The sequence below is a fragment of the Marmota monax genome, unplaced genomic scaffold, assembly GCF_021218885.2.
Source record: "Marmota monax isolate L192 unplaced genomic scaffold, Marmota_monax_Labrador192_F-V1.1 WCK01_AAM20220418_F8-fsc00062, whole genome shotgun sequence".
Lineage (NCBI taxonomy): Eukaryota > Metazoa > Chordata > Mammalia > Rodentia > Sciuridae > Marmota > Marmota monax.
In genome coordinates, this window is record NW_026695221.1 from 1,358,229 (window position 1) to 1,378,166 (window position 19,938).

At 35.8% G+C, this 19,938-nt stretch overlaps 1 protein-coding gene and 1 pseudogene across 11 annotated transcripts in view; one reads left to right on the forward strand and one right to left on the reverse strand.

Annotated features, from left to right (window-relative positions):
* LOC124085118 (beta-galactosidase-1-like protein 2) overlaps positions 1–19,938 on the reverse strand; it is an 85,911-nt gene that overhangs the window by 21,995 nt on the left and 43,978 nt on the right. For all 11 annotated transcript variants that reach the window (XR_009225761.1, XR_009225762.1, XM_046432631.2 and 8 more), the window contains 4 exons: positions 17,717–17,785; positions 14,039–14,134; positions 12,705–12,813; positions 12,390–12,482 (listed from right to left, as the gene is read on the reverse strand). Coding sequence is in view for 9 of the 11 variants with exons in the window: in XM_046432631.2 (XP_046288587.1) it covers positions 12,390–12,482; positions 12,705–12,813; positions 14,039–14,134; positions 17,717–17,785 (367 nt within the window). In the remaining 2 variants the exon portion in view is untranslated. The remainder of the gene's footprint in view (positions 1–12,389; positions 12,483–12,704; positions 12,814–14,038; positions 14,135–17,716; positions 17,786–19,938) is intronic.
* On the forward strand, positions 18,311–18,453 carry LOC124085268 (small nucleolar RNA SNORA42/SNORA80 family; annotated as a pseudogene).

Below are 19,938 nucleotides of genomic sequence, written 5' to 3' on the forward strand. Positions count from 1 at the left end.
ACATGATTCATAACTCATAGGGATAGAAACAAATTCTACGTCTATATCCAATGAACCTTCCTTCTAATAACAACTGGACAAGCTGGACAAGGTATTTTCTAAAGACTTATTTGGAGATGCTACATAGATATTTAAGGTAGAATATGAGGAGCCCAGATCCTGGAGAGAAAGGAAGCTAGTGTTTGGTATTGCTTTTCCCATGAGATAGTGGCTCATTCCTAAAGTTTCAGTTGAGAGTCTGAGAAATTTAGAAGGGTTGCCAGCAGTATAGTATTATAAGACTTGGAGAAAGAAACTGCAGTTTGGAGACTACCCCCCAGTAAAGGAACCACAAAAAATCCTAGGCTTCCTGCCAAGACCAGAAGAGCAGTCCCCTAGAAAAAAGGGTGAACGAGAATTTCATTTCACAAGGATATCTTAGTTTGAAATCATTGCAAATACCTGCCAGAAGCAAAAATGAATCAATCTCGGGGATGACAAAAGGCCTCAAATGATCTCATAAGCTAATGTCTGATATTGAATAAAAAAGTGACTAGGTTGAAACCATAAGAAAAATTACAAAGGAAACAGGTCCTTATGAGATTTGATCTTAGATTAATTATTAGACATAGGTTTTGAAATAGATGTAATTAATGTGTTCACGGAATTAAAAGAAAAAATGAGAAGTCTTGGCAAAGAAATAGAAATAATAAATAATCAAACAAAATCAGAAAATCATACCTTTATTGGTTGGTGCTTTGTGATACTAAAGGACCAAACATGATTGGTCCTTTTACTGGGTTCCTTATACTGCTTGGGCAGATAAACAAGTTTGCACTAGATAAGGTCTTTCAAGGAAATTTTATCTAATATACATAGTGATTTAAGACATATACATTCAGGGAACTAGGTGATTAACATGATCCTGCCTGGTACAAGAGAGATTTGATTTAATAAACACTGATTTTCTCTTTGTAAATAGAGACAATATCCCCTCTACTGGGAATCCAAAGATAATGTAGGCCTCAGGCTTATGTGCATATTTTAAAGTCATCAAGCATTTTTCAACTACAGTCAGGTATATCCCAAAGAAGATGTTTCAGTTTGAGAAAGAAGAAAAAGAAATTTAAAATGTCTCTTTTTCCTCTTCTTATTATCTAGAAAATATAAATATATTTATGTTTTATAGTACTATTCTATAATTTATATTGGTTAGATACAGTGTGATTTTTACTATTGGGGCAAGACAAAGAGTTAAAACAGGCGGATAGGAAACTTGGGTCCCTCCAAGATCAAGTGTCTGTGTAGCAGTGCTGAGAAACTACAGACATAAAAATTCAGGTCTAATCAAGGTCAGACCAATTCCTGTATAAGCAGGAAAACTGTTAGTGAGATCATAGCTTGCTTAGTGCATGGATCCCATCCCAAAAAAAAAAAAAAAAAGGCATGGTAACCTGATTGGATGAAAGGGTGTGTGAAGAGCTTTTGGACACGGAGTTCCTTACCCAGGATTGGGTCATGACTAGCTTCTTTCACCCTGTAGATTCACATAAATCCATAGAAAACAGACACCCATCAGCAACTCTTTCTTGGGACCAATCCCCCTTTGGGAATTCTGCTTTTTTTGTTATTGTTGTTGTTGTTCCTGGGGATTGAACCCAGGGTTGCTTAACCACTGAACCAGTATCCAGCCCTTTTTAATATTTTATTTAGAAACAGAATCTCGCTAAGTTTCTTAGGGCCTCGCTAAGTTGCTGAGGCTAGCTTTGAACTCGCAATCCTCCTACCTCAGCTTCTTGAAGCACTGGGATTACAGGTGTGCGCCGCTGCACATGGCTCTGCTACCTTTCTATTGCTCTTATGATTCCTGTTATTTTGCTCTCACCCTTGTGTCCATGGATCTCATTCTTCAAATTCATGAGACAAAAAACCCACCCAGTCCTGCTCGGTGCTGCATCTTTTGGGGGCTCCTCCAGGATCTATGGAAGAGTGAGTAAAATGGACCAATGATTCACTGCCTTTTCTGGTAGCCCTAAGCTCCATTCAAATGTTTAGTCCTCTTGCTCTGAAATTATGGCATCTGTCAGTCACTTAAGCTTCTTCATAGCAAAGGAAACAATCAAGAATGTAAAAAGAGAAAGCCTACAGAATGGGAGAAAATCTTTGCCACCTGTACCTCAGATACATCATTAATCTCCAGGATATATAAAGAACTCAAAAAACTTAACACCCAAAACCAAATAACCCAATCAATAAACGGGCAAAGGAACTGAACAGGCACTTCACAGAAGAATTATGACAGGTCAACAAATATACAGAAAAATGTTCAACATCTCTAGCAGTTAGATAAAATGCAAATTAAAACTATCATGAGATTTCATCTCACTTCAGTCAGAATGGCAATCATCAAGAATACAAGCAATATGGGGCTGGGGTTGTGGCTCAGTGGCAGAGTGTTTGCCTAGCACATGTGAGGCACTGGGTTCTATTCTTAGCACCACATAAAAATAAACAAAAAATAAAGGCATGCTATCCATCTACAACTACCAAAATTTAAAGAAAGAATACAAGCAACAATAAATGTTGGCAGGATATGGTGGGGAAAGGTACACTCATAAATTGCTGTGGGACTGCATATTGGTGCAAACACTATGAAAAGCAGTATGGAGATTCCTAAGAAAACTTGGAAAGGAACCACCATTTGACCCAGTTATCCCACTCCTCAGTTTATACCCAAAGGACTTAAAATCAGCATACTAGTGATGCTACCACATCAATGTTTACAGCAGCTCAGTTCACAATAGTTAAACTATGGAATCAGCCTATCAGCCCTTCAACAGATGAATGGATAAAGAAAATGTGGTACATTTACACTCTGCCATAAAGAGAAATGAAACTATGGCATTTGCCAATAAATGAACAGAACTGGAGACCAATCCCAAACAATCAATGTTTTCCCTGATATGAAGATGCTAAATCACACTAAGTGGGGGCAGGGATAGGGAAGATTAGAAGTACTTTGGATTAGACAAAGGGGAATGAAGGGAGGGGAGGGGGAATGGGAATAGGAAAGATGGTAGAATGAATCAGACATTACTTTCCTGTGTATTAATCAATTCACGACCAATGAAATTCCATATCATGTACAACCAGAAGAATGGGAAGTTATACTCCTTACATGTATAATATGTCAAAATACATTCTACTGTAATATATAACTGGTAATAACAAATTTTAAAAAAGACTTAACAATGTTAAAAAAAAATAAAGTGAATAGCCATTCTATAAGATTCAGATAACAGGCTTCTTGGGCCATCAGGGCCAATCCCCCTTTCCTAGGCATTGTAAATGTCAGTCCTGATTTGCTTTGGTTTCCTTTCTGTGGGAGAGAATTTGTGAGTGGGACAGAGAAAGCTTGAGACAACTGAAGGCAAAAGACTGGGGTGACTCCCAGGTGCTTCACAAAGGTTTGATATCCTGAGCCTGACCCTGGCAGCTCTCAGGAGTACCAAATGTCAACCACTATCTGTCCTTCTGTCCCTTGCTTCTAGCTTCTGACTAACTTAGCCTGATGGTAGAGGGAACCCTCACCTGATATCTCTTGGATCCTGAAACAAAGTCTTGGTCTGATCCAAGGTCTTTGGGAAAGAGGTGACCAGAGCATGAGCCAAACAGTCTCTCTCCTATGTGAGAAAAATGTCTCTTCCCTATGTATGCCTTGGAGTGTAGGTTATTTCCACCTACTCTACTACTTACCCTCAATTCTTTCACCTTCTGTCAAGTACCTGAATAAAATCTCTAGGAACCTCCAGGCTTTTGACCACTTTCTGGAACCCAAATCATAAGCCTGTTCCTGGTGTCCACCTCTTAAAAAGGAACCTGTTAGGGAGATTATCAAGATAGAGCTCCCCTGGATTCAAAATTAGACTGCCTTTTCTGGGATTCCACAAAATATCTTTTCCTTTGTATTTCCCCTCATCCTGTTATGATCTAAATTAATCAATACAAGTAATACATTATAGGTTATAGATTAGGATTATAAAATATAGATAAATGAAACAGGAAAGGCAATAGGATTATAAGATAAGTGTTATAGAATTAGTAATGTTAAGTTACCTAGGTCTGCCCTAGTTATAAGAAAGAAGAAGTAACAGTAAGATAGAAGAAATAATAGTACTATAATATAATCATATAATTGTAAGACATAGGATTTAAGGTTGTTAGCAATAAGATATAGACAATATAAGGTGATAAGTGTATGCTCTTAGGTTAAATATAGTTACAGACAGTTTCAGACAAATATAGGTTAAGTTACAGATAGGTAGAGGCCAGTAGAACAATAGTTAAATATAAGAAATAAGTTATAGACAAGTATAAGTAAGTACAGCCATAGTGACTCCATCTTTAGGTTCCTGTGTGAAACTCTTATATAAGCTGGGTTTTTTAAATTATTAAAAAATTGTTTTTCTGTGCTTCATACACCTGCAAATGTACTCAAACTCAGGATGTACCACCACAACTGTACTCGAACCCAGGATGTGGTTGTCTGGTTTTACTCTACTAAACGCTTTTTTAGCCTTTGTATCCTGCTTGCTTGCAACTCTCAGATTCCATAGGATGTGGTTTTCTTCCTTAAATATTGGAACCACAGACAATCTGGCGCTTCTATCAGAAGGCCACGTGGACTCTGAAAGAAGCATCCCTGGCCAGGAAAAGATAAGTAAAATAAAATTCTTTGATTTGCCTCAAATTCAGACTTAGTATGTTTTCTAAGCAGCTGCCCCATAAAAATCCTGCAGGAAAAAAGACCAAAAGTTTACTCTCATGAAACTATAGCAAACTATCCTTTATCTCACCTAGTTCAGGGAGCTAGATTATTTGCGTTTCTCAATTGGGGACATCAACTGGAGCACTATCAGGCTTGTCTCTCATGCAAATTGAGCAAAAAAATATGAGACCATGGTCCTGTGAGTATGAGGGTCCAAAAGACAAAGGAAACATTTAAGACAAATTTTAAGGGAACAAACAGCTGGCAAATGCCCTCTCCTAACTGCAGTAATTAGCAAGAAGTTAGTATCCTCCATTCTGAGTGAGGCCCAGTTTTCCCTCAAAAAGTTTTTCAACTGATGGTAGGCCAGCACACACAATCCAGAATTTATCACAGAAGACAAGTAGCTCATCTAAGGGTGTCATGATTTCACAGTTACAAGTCACACCTGTAAGGGCAGATAAAATTTTTTATGGCTTCCCATAGACAAGGAAGATACCAGAGGATGCCCTGGGCACAGCTGAAACAAAGATCGCAGAGGATGCTTTGTTCTCCTTTTTTGTCCTTAAAGATGTGAAATACTCCCTCAAAGTATTTTAAGCCACATCGGTCAGAACATATAACTCAGTAGGCTTCAACCTTTTCCTCAGCCACTCATAGAAGAGAAGTAAAAAAAAAAATACCAGGTGATACTTGTTTTGAAAAATTTAGGTCAATTTGATTTTCAGACATTGAAAAATAAAACACCTGACATTTTTCAGCACCCAAGCCTGGCCTAGTTACCAACTAGGGGATGGGAAAAACAGCCGCTGGAGAGAAACACAAACTGTAATACCATATTACAGGTGGATTTGTTTTACAAAAAGGGGGAAATGTCAAAAGTGCCCTATGTATAAGGTTTTTTTTTTGCCTTTCATGCTCAAAATGACTGCTTTCTCTGTTCCTTAGCTGCCTGCCTAATATCTCTCTGGAATGTAAGCTGCATGAGCAAGTGCCCAAACTGATGTGAGACCAAAAACAAAACAAAATAAAACAAATCAAAAGTGTCAATTTCAAATCCAAGCTGTTATGGGACAGAAAAGACTGTTTTCTCTTTTGTTATGCTCTGGGATTCTGCCCTTTTCCAAGTCCTTCTTTAAATGCTAGAGAAAGAAAGAAATAGGAAGGGAATCTGAAAAGTCCAGCTGCACCAGGCCCCAGAACTCTTGAGGATGCCTAAAAAGTCCACATTCTGCTTCAGGAACAACTTAGCAGGCACTGCCCAAAATCATAGGAATTCAGCTTCAGGATGCTGACAAAACAGGCCCAGGAATGTCAAAAAATGCCTTAATTGCTAACATGGTTTTCTCTTCTCTCGAGAAAAAAAAAAATTTTTTTCTTGAAAATCTCTTCCTTAGCACTTCATAGGCTCCCACTTTAAGTATCTGAGCTGACTCTAATCTGATCCAAAAGTGCACTCTGATTCGATAAAGATGTTCTATTTGCTCTTTACTAGAGTAATTACGGCTATGCCATTTTCTCAAAGACTCTGTCTATTGCTGAGCTCAAGGCTTTTCTTATGAATTCACCTTCAGTCCTGCACCAATTAGTTTTGTTTGGTCTAACCTGAGTTTCTAGCTTCTATTTTTTTCCTGTTGTTTTTATTCAGAGGCCATTATCCAAGGGTTAACTTTCAAATACAATAGAAAGGGAAAGAGAATGTCTCCTGTGAAGAGCTCAAAGGAGGGAAAATAAACAGTGGTTATGTTGGAAGTGGATCTGTCCCTGTGGAGGACAAGTGGCCACCTGAACCTTTGATTTCAGCATCCCCATGGATAACAGATTTTATTTCTAACATCTCCCAAATGTAAGGCTATTCCCATGTCCAAGTCGTACTTTAAAAATTTCTGACAAGCTCTATTTTAATTTCTTAAGAGTTAAATCTTACAGTGTGTGTAAGAAAAATCTGTAGGTATTTTATCTTCTATCTGTGGGGGATCTAATACCTGGTTCAAAGCTATACAATCTTTGTTTCCTGTCTATTTTATGAATATGTGCACACCTGTGTTTATATGTTGTGTTGACATATGTGCTTGAGTCTATATTATCATGTGCATGGTACAAAAATTGGCATGTAGATAAATGAACACTCATAAATATAAATAAATAGAACTAAATTCCTTTTATTTTACATGACTTAAACTGGTTAAATAGATAATACTAAAGACTGTTTTAAATTCCTGACACATAGAGTGTTGGTTTTTATAAACTGTTTAAGGTGCAATGTTCATTGCTTCCAGGGTTTTTCTTCAACAGGAAAAAGATGATTAAAACATTAAGTAGACTTGTCTGATATTTTGGTTTTCAAGGGTAACCCAAAGTTAATAACTAAAATGGGTAAATTAGACTTAACACAATGGGTTTAATCTTTATAAATGTGTTTGTTAGAAGAGACATCTGATTAATTTGCAAGGTTAAAATACTAAACATCAACTGCTAAATATAAATCCAAGTATTCTTGGCTTCTTAAAATCTGTAAGACAACATATATATGGGTCTATTAAATACATTTTATAAATTTTTGGGTCTTCACTAAAAAACAAGGTGACTAAGAGAATTATACTTACATGTGTTGTTCTACATGCAAGGAACAAAAAGAAACCAAGTTGTGTTTTGATGAAAAAACTATAAGAAAAGCATAAAGTATTTCATCTTATTATTGTCTAAATTCAGAAATTTCATAGATTGTTTCAGAATGTATACTTTAAAATGTCAGCAACTAGGAAAGTTACAAGAACATTATAAATATGAAAATATATCTTAAGAAAAAATAATAGGTAAAAATAAATGTTTCTGAAAGAGAAAGTATCTTGTAGAGTAGAATAATATTTTGTCCTAGTTATAATATTTTTGTCTTAAAGTCCTTTTGAAATAAAAGACAAAACTAAGGATAAAAGAAATTAGAGAGTATCTAATTAAGTTACAAATGGTTTGTGAAAAGTAAATCTCAAAAAATTTGTGGGCAATTAATTTGGCTATAATCACAGTCAAAGTTATTTAAGCATTTTTTACCTATGGTCAACTTCTAATATTTTGATAGAGAATAAAATCTAGTTCTTCACGTTTAAAAACAACAACATTCCTTAAATCATTGATCTGCTCTCATTATAACAGAGTCTACTTCATGCTCTGAGTGTAGACCTTGCTGCTCTGCATCTTATTTTAAAACTGACACAATTTTTTCTTTTCTCCATCTTCCCCTCCCTAACATTGGGGGAAGGGAGATTACATTTCTTTTCATTCTGGGCTGAGTTGTCTATCCCTGGGCTCACATACCAGAGGAAAGAAATAATTCAGTGTTGCCAAAAAAATCTAAAAAAAAAAATAGCTCTCAAAGCTGCAAATAAATTATGACCCTAAAGAGGGGGGCAACTGAAATGTAGCCATTAAATCACCTTTTTATAAAGAACCATTGTTCCCCAGGTAATTAGTCATCTATATTTCTCCTTTGCTAACAAAGAAACAAAACTTCTTTTTCCTTTTTCTCAAAACCTTGTCTTCATTACTGGATAGACATCAGGGAGAAAGCAAAGGCCAATTTTTTTTTTATAACATTACCTATCAAGATAACTTCTTGTGTCTATTGGGTTTACAAATCAAGTTCTTGCTAATTTTACTTTATAACTATTACCTCTTAGTGTTTTACAGAAGTACTACTTCTATCAGAATATCCTGAGTTGAGATAATAAAGCATTACCTCTAGGACGAGAGAATATAATGCTGACTTCCAGTACTGATATTAACCATAATTAAACAAAAGGAGTAACTATAAAACTGATACCCTAGTTAAACAAAAGGAATAACTGTAAAATTATAAACATTAAAGTTACAACCTATTACTCCAATTTCAAGAATGGCAAAAGTGGACTACTAGATGTTTAAAATCCAAACTTAGAGACAAAAGTCTCTAAGTAAAAGGGCCAAGGAAAAAGTAGCCAATATTTTGACCTTTGCCCCCTAAGATCATCCAGAACGCAGGGAACAACAGGACTTCTTTAAGGTCCCTGCAACTCCAGTGAGTCACCTGACCTCTTGATCAGGGGATTGTGAAGACCCTAGAGAACAAAAAGCCAACCAATGCACATTCTGCAAAGAGGAAAGTCACTGGAAAGGTAAATGTCCCTGAAGTTTCAAGGGAAGCCACATGTAGTTGGCAAGACTGCCATCCTGGCAGATAGCATGACTGGTAGAATAAAGATAAAGGAGCCAAGAGGCTTCTCACAAGTTCCTAACAGTGATCCATGACAAAATCTCAGATGATTTTTAATAGCAGATAGGAAAAAGGTCAATTTTTTGACCAACTTTGTCTTAAACACCTGGCAGGAAACTAACCAAAGTATAGTCATACATGGACATTAAAAAAAAAAAAGATAATGGATTTTTTAATGTAACTTGAGATATACACTTGTGTCAGTCCTCTCCAAAACAAGTAAAACTAGTAGGTTATAAAGAAAGGATTCTTGTACAAGAGCACCTGACAACTATCACAAAAGATGCTACTAGAGTCACAGGCTTGTAATGAGTCAATTTGAGACCTAAGAATTTTCCTGAACTCCTACACAGGTAAACTCTGTTTTTCACTGGAATGATTATCTAACCTTGATATTTATCCCTCAGATTGGTCTAAAGGATATAATGTGGCACATGAAAGCCCTAACTTTACCAAGAGAGTTGTAATTGACACAGGGACTCTTCTACCAACACAGAGGTAACAACAATGAGAAAGCTGTTTTACAGAAATCTATTTTACAGAAATGGCATTCCACAGCTCAAGGGGACATCTGTGCCACTATAAAAACTAAATGTTGTATACATGTTTCCAGCAACACTGCTAATGTTTCTAAAGCCTTGAATGGTCTAATGGTCACAAATCAAAGGTATATAAACCACATATTAAACTCTAATAAGTACTGTCTTCATAGTCTTCAGAGACTGGCTTATAACACTGATTGTTTCTATGTTAATTGTTTACAGATAATAATACTTTACTGTCTTGTTTATTGTTCTTCTTGCATGAACCCTGACTTATGTATACCTATTCCAATCACCCACCAACCACCATCAAGGACCTCTGGACTGCCCTGATGTGTAAGGTACCCACAGAGTTCATTAAACTCCAGATGGTCATGGAAACAAAAACTGCCATTGAGGTACTACCTGACTTCTGTAGGGGCCCATTAGACCTCTATAGAGGGATCCTAATTGCTATTCCCATCAATACTCCTAAAGTTGTCATTGCCCTTCTTCCTCAAAAGCAGTTAGGATCACCTCATCAGAATGGGGAATGAGGTGGGATAGAATTAAAACAGACAGATAGGAAACTTGGGCCCCTCCAAGATCAAGTTTCTGTGTAGCAGGGCTAAGAGGTTACAGACATAAGAAGTTAAGCCTCATCAAGGTCAGGCCAATTCCTGTGTAACCAGAAAAACTAACTGATAGTGAGACATCTCTTGCCTAGTTCCCAGATACCCTCCCCCCAAAAAGCATGGTAACCTGACTGGATGAAAGGTTGAAAAGCTCTTGGTCTCTGAGTGCCATACTTAGGATTAGGTCAGGGCTAGCTGTAGATTTATACAAACCCCAAGACAACAGACACCCATTGGTAACCCTGCTTTTGGGACCCCCTCCTCCTTTGGGAGTTCTGCCTTCTTTCTTTTACTTTTATAAATATTATTACTTTGCTCTCACCCTGTGTCCATGGATTTCATTCTTCAAATCCATAAGACAAAGAACCCACCTAACTTTACTCAGTGCTATACCATGACCATCAAGATACACTAAATATTTGTAGAATTTTTTTCCCTTCATCCCATGTCTGTAGTTTAAAAAAATTACACAGAAATAATATTATTAAAGCTTTGCTGATTTACTACAAACATTGATTAACGAAAAGAATTAAATAAAAATTTTAGAAACAAAAGTCAAACTATCTGAAGTCAAACTTAATAGAATGAATTTGACATTAACTTAGACAAAGCCAAAGAGAAAATTAATGAATTAGAAGATGGCTTAGAGAAAAATCTAAACAGAATGATAAATATGTGATACATGATGAAAACATCTAACATTTATGTATTTGAAATACATAGTACACAACCTGAGAAGAAAAGCAGCATATACATTTGAGAATTTTCCAAAACTGATAAAGACTTCAATCCACAAATTGAAGAGTAAAAAATATGCAGACTGGATAAACTAGTAAGAAAATTACACCTAGGCAATCTTAGTATTTTGTTGTGGGGAGAAAAGGATTAGGAACAGCCAGAATAAAACAAACAAACAAAACAACAACCAAAAAAAAAAAAAACTTTATCCTCAAAGGAAAAAATGAGAGCCATATTGGATGCTAGAAAAACCTACAAGGAAAATAACTACCAACCTAGGACTTTATATACAGCAAAAAAAAATTCTTCAAAAATAATGTTAACCCAGGCATGATAGCTCATGCCTCTAATCCCAGTGATTCATGAGGCTGAGGCAGGAGGATTGCAAGTTTGAGACCAACCTCAGCAACTTAGTGAGGCCCTAAGCAACTTAGACCTTTTCTCAAGATTTTAAAAAAGGGGTTGGGGCTTGGAATAGCCCAGTGGTAAAATGCCAATGGGTTCTATCTCAGCACCAAAAAAGAAAAAACAAAATAATAATGGCAAACTAGATATATTTCAAACAAACAAAGGTAAAGGAGTTTGTTATGAGCACACCTGCAACAAAGAAAATACTAAAAGCAGAGGAAATTATGAGATGAAAACTCATACTTACAGAGATAGAGGGGAAGAAACAAAAAATATCTGAGTAAATCTAAGTAATCATTAACTCTATATAATACAAGTAATAACAATATCTGTGGGTAAAAAGTATACATAGCATTAAAACAAATGATAACAATAATACCTAAGGTAAAATGGAGTAAAATATAATCAAACTGTTCTAAGTTGATTTTTCCCTGGAATTGGCAAACATATTAACTTAGATGGTAATAATTCAAGAGTAGAAACTTAACACTGTATGGAAAATATTAAAAGAACAGTGAAAAAATGCAGAGAAAGCTAGGAGAGGAGAAAACAGAATAATACAAAATAATCAATCCAAAAGAACAAAAGAAAAAAAAGAAAGGGACCTCAAAAACGATAAGACAAACAGAAAAATAATAAGATGGTAAATTTAAATAAAATACATCAGCAATTATATTGAATGTAAACAAATCAAATAACCTCATCTACAAGGCAAGAATTTTCATAATAAATTAACAAAAACAAATTCCAATTATATATTACTTATAAGACATGTACCTTAAACAAATGGATACAGAAAAGTTGAAAGTATGCATTATGTAAACATCAACTAAAAGAGAGCGGAAATACCCACAGAAAATATATCTTAACATCACTTTTCGCTTTACATTAGCATTGTGTGTTCAGTCCTTACTCTAGAATGTAAATGCATGGAAAAATGAAACTGAATCTTCACTTTCATATCCCATGGTTCCTGCAAGCCTACAAGTACTCAGTATATGTTGGCTCTACAAACTTTTTATTTGGTGTTCTCATTTTGTTAGTGAGAAGAGAAGTATGTAAATACAGAGAAAACTTAAAGAAGCACTTACCTTTTTGACATATGGCATGTACTCTTTATCCAGATAATATGAACCATATTCATTCTCAACTTGCATAGCAATGATGGGGCCTCCCCGGTTATACTAAAGGTCAAGAAGATGAGAATTTGAGAGTGATTCTAATGGTAGAAAAAAGACTATATTTTTTTGAGTTTACAGAGCACATGCATAGAAATAACTATGTAACTATCCTATTAGCAAATAATATTCTTCCTGCTTCAGAGTGCATAGAAAGTGGTAAGCCCTCAAGAAATCAACACAGGTGATTACTTTCCATAGTTGCATAAATGGATGATTGGGTTTTACCTGCAATGGCAACAGCCTGGAAATCAGACGATCAAAATATAAATTCACTGCTTTAATGAAGCCCTTGTAAGTTGTCCGCAGCTTCATTTTTGGATCCTTGAGTAACCAGCTAAGATCAAAAAAGGGAGACTCAGACTTGGAATGGGAGACAAAATTAAGAAATGTTCAAGTGTAGAAGGTTGAAAACACAGACAGCCTACATTTGCAAATACACAATTGTACTTGTGAAGGTTTAATCCAGCTTCAAGAAAGAGCAATGGGTACCAGCTACAAACAGCTGATAAAGGTTATCCATAGTCTTTCCTCAAAATGCAAGGGTGAGGTATGTAACAATGATCTAGAGCAGAGCTCACCCAACTACAGCCCAAAGGCCAAATCAGACATGTTGTTTCTGTAAATAAAGTTTTATTGGCAGAACATCATAGCCAATAATTTATATATTGCCACAGGAACTTTTGTGCTACATCAGCAGAATTGAATGGTTGCAATAGAGACTGCATATGGCCCATAAAGTCTAAAATATTTACAATCTGGAAGAGTTTGCCAAATTCTAGTCTAGAATGAGATTTTTTATAAAGCTATTTTGAAGCTGGTAGCAGGGGAACCTCATTACTGGAAATTACCAGACTATAAAAAGGCATGAAGTACTAACACATGCTACAAGGTGAATAAACCTTGAAAACATTATGTGAAGTGAAAAAAAGACACAAAGGCCACATATTGTCTAATTCCAATTACATGAAATATCCAGAATGGGAAAATCTGTAGAGTCAAAGGGTAGAATATTGGTTGCCATTGTAATTGAAGAGGAGAAAAAATGGGGAGGGATTGAGGTACAGGGTTTTCTTTTGGAGGGATGAAACGTTCTGGAACTAGATAATGGTAGTGATGTTCAACATTTTGAATGTAGTTGATATCATGGAAATGAATCCTTTTAAGTGGTTAAAATGGAAGATTTCTTATTATGTATATTTTACTACAATAAAAAAAAGACCTGAAACAAAACAATAACAATAAAACTCCTCTTTAAAAAGGGATATTGGCCTTGATATTTGTATTGTTACCACAAACCCTAGAACTCATGAAGATATTGCTTAAGGGTAGCCATTAGTTTATTTTAAGAATAAATATGAACTCTACCCCATCTGCATTGTAGAGATAGAGGTTTATTTTAAAATACTATATAGTCCCAAATACTTTATGGTTCATTCACTATGGACAAAATAGTGCAGATAAAAAAAAAGTACAAAGAAAACAAAGCAAAACACTTTGCTCTAAGTTCCATTCGAATGTGCTTATGGGGCATGTGCAGTCACCCTTAGATCACAACTTACCTGGGCAAGCCTCCAAGATCTAAGTCACTACCAATGTAGGGTCCTGGACACAGAATGACCCAGAGTCCCACCTCTGAAGCTGTGGTTATAAAAGCCCTAGAAAACAAAGCAATAACAATAACTTCACATTGAATGCTGAGATCAGTAAACCTGTTGTTTCTTTCTCTTTGAATTCTTCTGAGGTTGGAATGAATGAAACTCCCAGCCTGGCCCACAAAAGTCCTTACAGAAGACATTCTGGAGGAGATCAACACTGAGTTAGAAATAGGCTCTGTCAAGGCACTGGAGAGAAGAGTATTAAAGTGAAAGCCCAGAATTCCTAAACAACTCCAGTATTCCCAAGCAAATCCACTAACTGCCTTGCACTTTGAATGGCACCACCATCCAGGAAACGACTTAGGGCAGAAATTTACAAATCATGTTTTCACCTCATTCTTCCTCACCTCCTACTGTGTCAGGAACAAAATCATGTTTATCCTTCCTCTATATCCTACTGCAATCAGATTGGCTCATTTTGCACCTCGGTTATTAGAATGATTGATTGATTTACTTTCTTGGTTCTTATTATCGTTCAGACATTCTCCAATTACTATCAATACAGTGTCACCATGAACAATAGGACTAATATTTATGTTGTATTGGCATCAGGCACTACTGCTCAATTTAAGTTTTATACTATTTTGGATAATGGTATAAGATAGGTATCAGTGTGTTCTCTATTTTTACAGTTAAGAAAATACAGACTTTAGGGCTGGGGATGTGGCTCAAGCGGTAGCGCGCTCGCCTGGCATGCGTGCGGCCCGGGTTCGATCCTCAGCACCACATTCAAACAAAGATGTTGTGTCCGCTGAAAACTAAAAAATAGATATTAAAATTCTCTCTCTCTCTCTCTCTCTCTCTCTCTCTCTCTCTCTCTCTCTCTCTCTTTCTCTTTAAAAAAAAGAAAAGAAAAGAAAATACAGACTTTAATGGTTAGAACTTTCTCAAGGTACAATTTTGATAAATGGGAAAACTAAAATTAAAATTCAGGCAGAGAATCTCCAGAAATGAAATTTTAATTTCTCTGTTATGTTGCCACTTAAAAATATTGCCAGGGTTTGGGGACATAGTTAAATAGGACTACATTTGCACAGCATGCATGAAACCCCAAGTTCCATCCCCAGCAAAACACACACACACACACACACACACACACACACCTTGTAGAATGATCTTTCTAAATGTAAACACAAGTTTCCCAAATCAAAATTCCTCAAGTGACTCCCCAGTGCTCTTAGAATGGGTCCCAAAATCTGTAGCATGGTATATAAGGCCAAGATCTGAATATTGCTAAATCTCCAGCTTTACTTTTTGACAGTATCTCCACTTAAAAGTAGTAGAAGAGCATTACTTGCAGATCCCAGGAAATAAGATGTGGTGCACCTCAAAGAGTATATTAATCTCCACGATATATAAAGAACTCAATAAACTTAATGGCAAAAATACCCCACAAATAACCCAATTAATAAAATGGAAAAAGGAACTGAACAGACACTTCATAGAAGAAGAAATTCAATTGATCAACAAATATATGAAAAAAATGTTCCAACATCTCTAGCAATTAGAGAAATGCAAATCAAAATTACACTGAGATTCCATCTCACTCCAGTCAGAAAAGCAGTCATCAAGAATACAAGCAACAATAAATGGTAGCAGGATGTGGGGGAAAAGGTACACTCAAACATTCCTGGTGGGTCTTCAAATTGGTGCAACCACTATGGAGATTCCTAAGAAAACTTGGAATGAAACCACCATTTGACCCAGTCATCACTCTCCTAGGATTATACCCAAAGGACTTAAAATCAGCATACTACAGTGACTTAGCAACATCACTGTTTACAGCAGCACAATTCACAATAGCTGAACTATGGGATGAAACTAGGTGCCCTTCAACAGATGAATGGATAAAGAAATTGTGATATACATACACAATGGAATAATACTTAGCTTTAAAGAAAAATGAAATTATGGCATTTGCCAGTAAATGGATGGAACTGGCAAATATCATGCTAAGTGAAATATGCCAGTCCCAAAGAACCAAAGGCCAAATGTTTTCTTTGATATGCAGATGCTAATACACAATATGAGTAGGGGTAGAATAGTGGTATTTTGGAATAGACAGAGGGGAGTGATGGGAGGGGAGGGAGAATGGGGGTAGAAATGAATTGGACATGTTCATATATGATTACATGACCTACATCATGTACAACCAGACATATATGAATTTATACTTCATTTATGTATGGTGTGTCAAAATGCATTCTACTGTTATGTATAACTAATTAGAACAAATAAAAAATAAATAAGATGTGTGGCAGAAAGTTAACCAGAAAATCTATTCCTTTTTCTTCTCTGACATACAGTTCAACTACACTTCTAAGCCATCAAGCACTAGATGGGGCCATGTGATTGATTTCCAGCCCATAAGGTGTGAACAGAAGCAATCTCTTGCAACTTCTGAAGGAGATTCTTTGTGTTGTTTATTCAACTTGCTAGCTGGAGGCAGAAGAGTTCAGTGGTTTGGAAGTTATGTATGAAAGATTATGACAGCATAAGATAGAAAAGACCCTGAAACCCTCAAATTATTAACTCGAACTGAGATATATATGTACATCAGAAATATCTACTTCAAATTCTACTTGAATAAAAATATTTATTGTCAATGGAATATAAGGCTTACCTTTTTTAGCATCTGACATCACCTTAGGTGATATACACTCCACCTGAAATACCATCCAGCCCCTTCTAGTTAACTCTTGTTCAAATTTGAAACTTTCCTCAGCTGTATGTTCACATTATCTTTCCTGATTTGTTTCCATAGTTTGGTCTGTATATCCTTGGTATGTTGTATTTGCCTGTTTTTGGCAGAGAATCTTTATTCTTTTTTATTTGTCTGTTTTTAGGATTCTTGCAGTTTATTTTTTTAATTTATTTCTTTCATACATGACAATAGTGGAATGCATTACATTCATAATTATCCATTCATAGCACAATTTTTCGTAACTCTGTATATAAAGTATGTTCACGCCAAATTATGCCATTATACATGAGCTCTCCTATTGATTTATTTTTTTTTTCTTTTGCATTACAATTCTTAATACACCTTTATACCACGGGCTGGGGATATAGCTCAGTTGGTAGAGTGCTTGCCTTGCATGCATAAGTCCCTGGGTTCAATCCCCAGCACCAAAAAAAAAAAAAAAAAAAAGGAGAATCTTTATTCTTCAAAGCACAGTGCTGTCTATCCATTTCCAGCACCAAAGATAATGTCAAATTGTTGCAGATACACATATTTTTGAATAAACAGTTACTCTACTTCTGTCATATCTTAGAAGTCTTATAAACTATAGTCTAGAAATCTCCTATTATTAAGTACCAGAGCAGGTTCTATATGATAGATTAACACTGTAGAATACTGGATGAACAACTTTTAAACCACACTGTGACACTAAGATCTATGGTTCACTGGGACAGACTCCCTGCTTAAGAGGTTTTCCATCCAGGAAACAATAATTATCAGAGCTCTCTGATAGTTTTAAAAGTAGAAAATCAGGTGTCCCCTTTTATTACATCTGATTCCCAAAACCAAACCCCTGTCTCTAAGCCACAGAATTGGGCAATTAAAACATGAACACATACATCACGTCCAGGTTTCCAGTGAAATGAAATTCGCCTATTTTGGGTTCGTGAAGGTTCCAGGGAACATGCCTGAAATAGGGGGAAAAAAAAAGAGAGAGAAACGTTTACTTGACCTGATTCCATACTGATTCCTCCAGTTTTAATTCCTCCAGCGCTTAAGTTATCTCTACCATAAAAGAAGTTGAAGGTTTCAGTAAACAAATTTCTATGTGTGTACTATGTATTATCTGTAAGACTTTCTTCCTCTAATTCCCAGCAATGATCCAAGCAGCCAATATGTTGCCATGATTCTGGATTTCAGATAATAAAAGAGTGTATGTAATGTTTTCTGGATACACCCACAAATTTCTTTTTTTAAATGCTCACAAAAATACCTCAAATATTTAAATCTGCATCTACAATGGGATAAAAGAAAACAATCAGGGGCTGGGGTGGTGGCTCAGTGGTAGAGCACCTGCCTCACAGATGTGAGGCCCTGGGTTCGATCCTCAGCCCCACATAAAAATAAATAAATGCCTGGATTTAGGTGACCCTCCCATCTCAACCTCCCAAATCCCAAGTAAGTGGGACAATAGACATGTGCAACCACATCCAGCATAGAATTTATTTTTAAAGAATATGCTTTTTAAAAACGATTATGGTTTCTCATAGTGCCTCATGCCAGAGAAAACTGTGGCTCTGAACCACTGCCTGGCCTCTGCCTGTAGGCTGCTGGCACTGAAGCGGGTTACACAGTGGGAAAAAGAAACAAACAAACAAACAATTATGATACACAAAATTACAGAGAAATTAATCAAAAGGGAACAAAGCCATAGAAGGAATTTAAAAAAGGAATGTAACTAATAGAAAAACTTTAAAGAATACTTAAATATGAATAAAGAGGTCAAATATTGAAAAAATATGTAAATTATCAAAATTATTTTAAAGAAATTAGCAATTAAAAATATAGAGTTAAGGGGCTGGAATTGTGGCTCAGTGGTAGAGTGCTCGCCTAGGATGGGTGGGACCCGGGTTCTACTCTCACCACATAAAAATAAAGGCATTGTGTTGTGTCCATCTACAAAAAAAGAAAGATTCATTTAAAAAAAATAGAGAGTTAAGCATTCTGTGCAGAGACCTGTATTTAAGAGTAGACAATAATTCTGATAGCTTAAGGAAACAATTATTAGAGAAGAATCCAGATCATTAATAGAAAAAGAATGACAAAATGACAAATCACTTTGAAACCCTCCCTAAGGAAACAAGTGATTTGAAAAGAGGTAAACAAGAATGGATTAAAGGTGGATGGAAAGATTTACAAAGAAAAGATTAGACTACTGTCATCTGAACCCATTGATAAATTTAAACATCACTAGGAATAGACATAATTTGTAAACCATGAGGTTATATAAACGTACATATGCATATATATGTATTTTTTGGCAAAACATGTTGACTGTAAATATAATCAAGCCAAAGTAGCTAACTTCTATTTAAGAAGATCCAGGGATCAGAAAAACAAATTAAATAAACAATACCAAAATGAAACAGACATAGTATGAGATACCCCACAGGGAAAAAAGTCCTAGTTTATGAACAAGTCAATGCCAGCAGGGGAGGAAAATAAAGAGGGGCATTGGTTGAGATTAAAAGAAAAATAAGAGGCATAATCAAAGATGCTGTGTGAAGCTTATTTAAAAAAAGAAAAATGTTTGAAGTAATAGTGGTCAAGAATTTTTCAAAATTAATGTAGACATCAAGCATAGAGAACATCAAAAAACAATATGAAAAATCTAATCAGTACTAGGGGTATAGCCTCGTGGTAGAGAACATTTCTAGCTGAAATAAGACCCTGAGTTTGATCACCAGTACTCCCCTCAAAAATCTGTATCTAGGCATAACAAATATAAACTTTAGAAAATCAAAAAAAGGAGAGAAGCCAGAGGAAAATGTATCTTACTTAAGAGACATCATAATTACATCAGACTTTTCTTCATGAACAAGCAAACAAGAAAAAACAGACTGAATAATATTTAAAGATTTGAAAGAAAAATAATCCTATCAAATGAAAAGCCTGTATCCAATAAAATATCCTTTAAAAGTTAAGAAGAGGGGCTGGGGTTGTGGCTCAGTGGTAGAGTGCTCGCCTAGCATGCATGAGGCACTGGGTTCAATCCTTAGCACCACGTAAATGTAAAATAAAGATATTGTGTCCACCTAAAACTTAAGAATAAATATTTTTT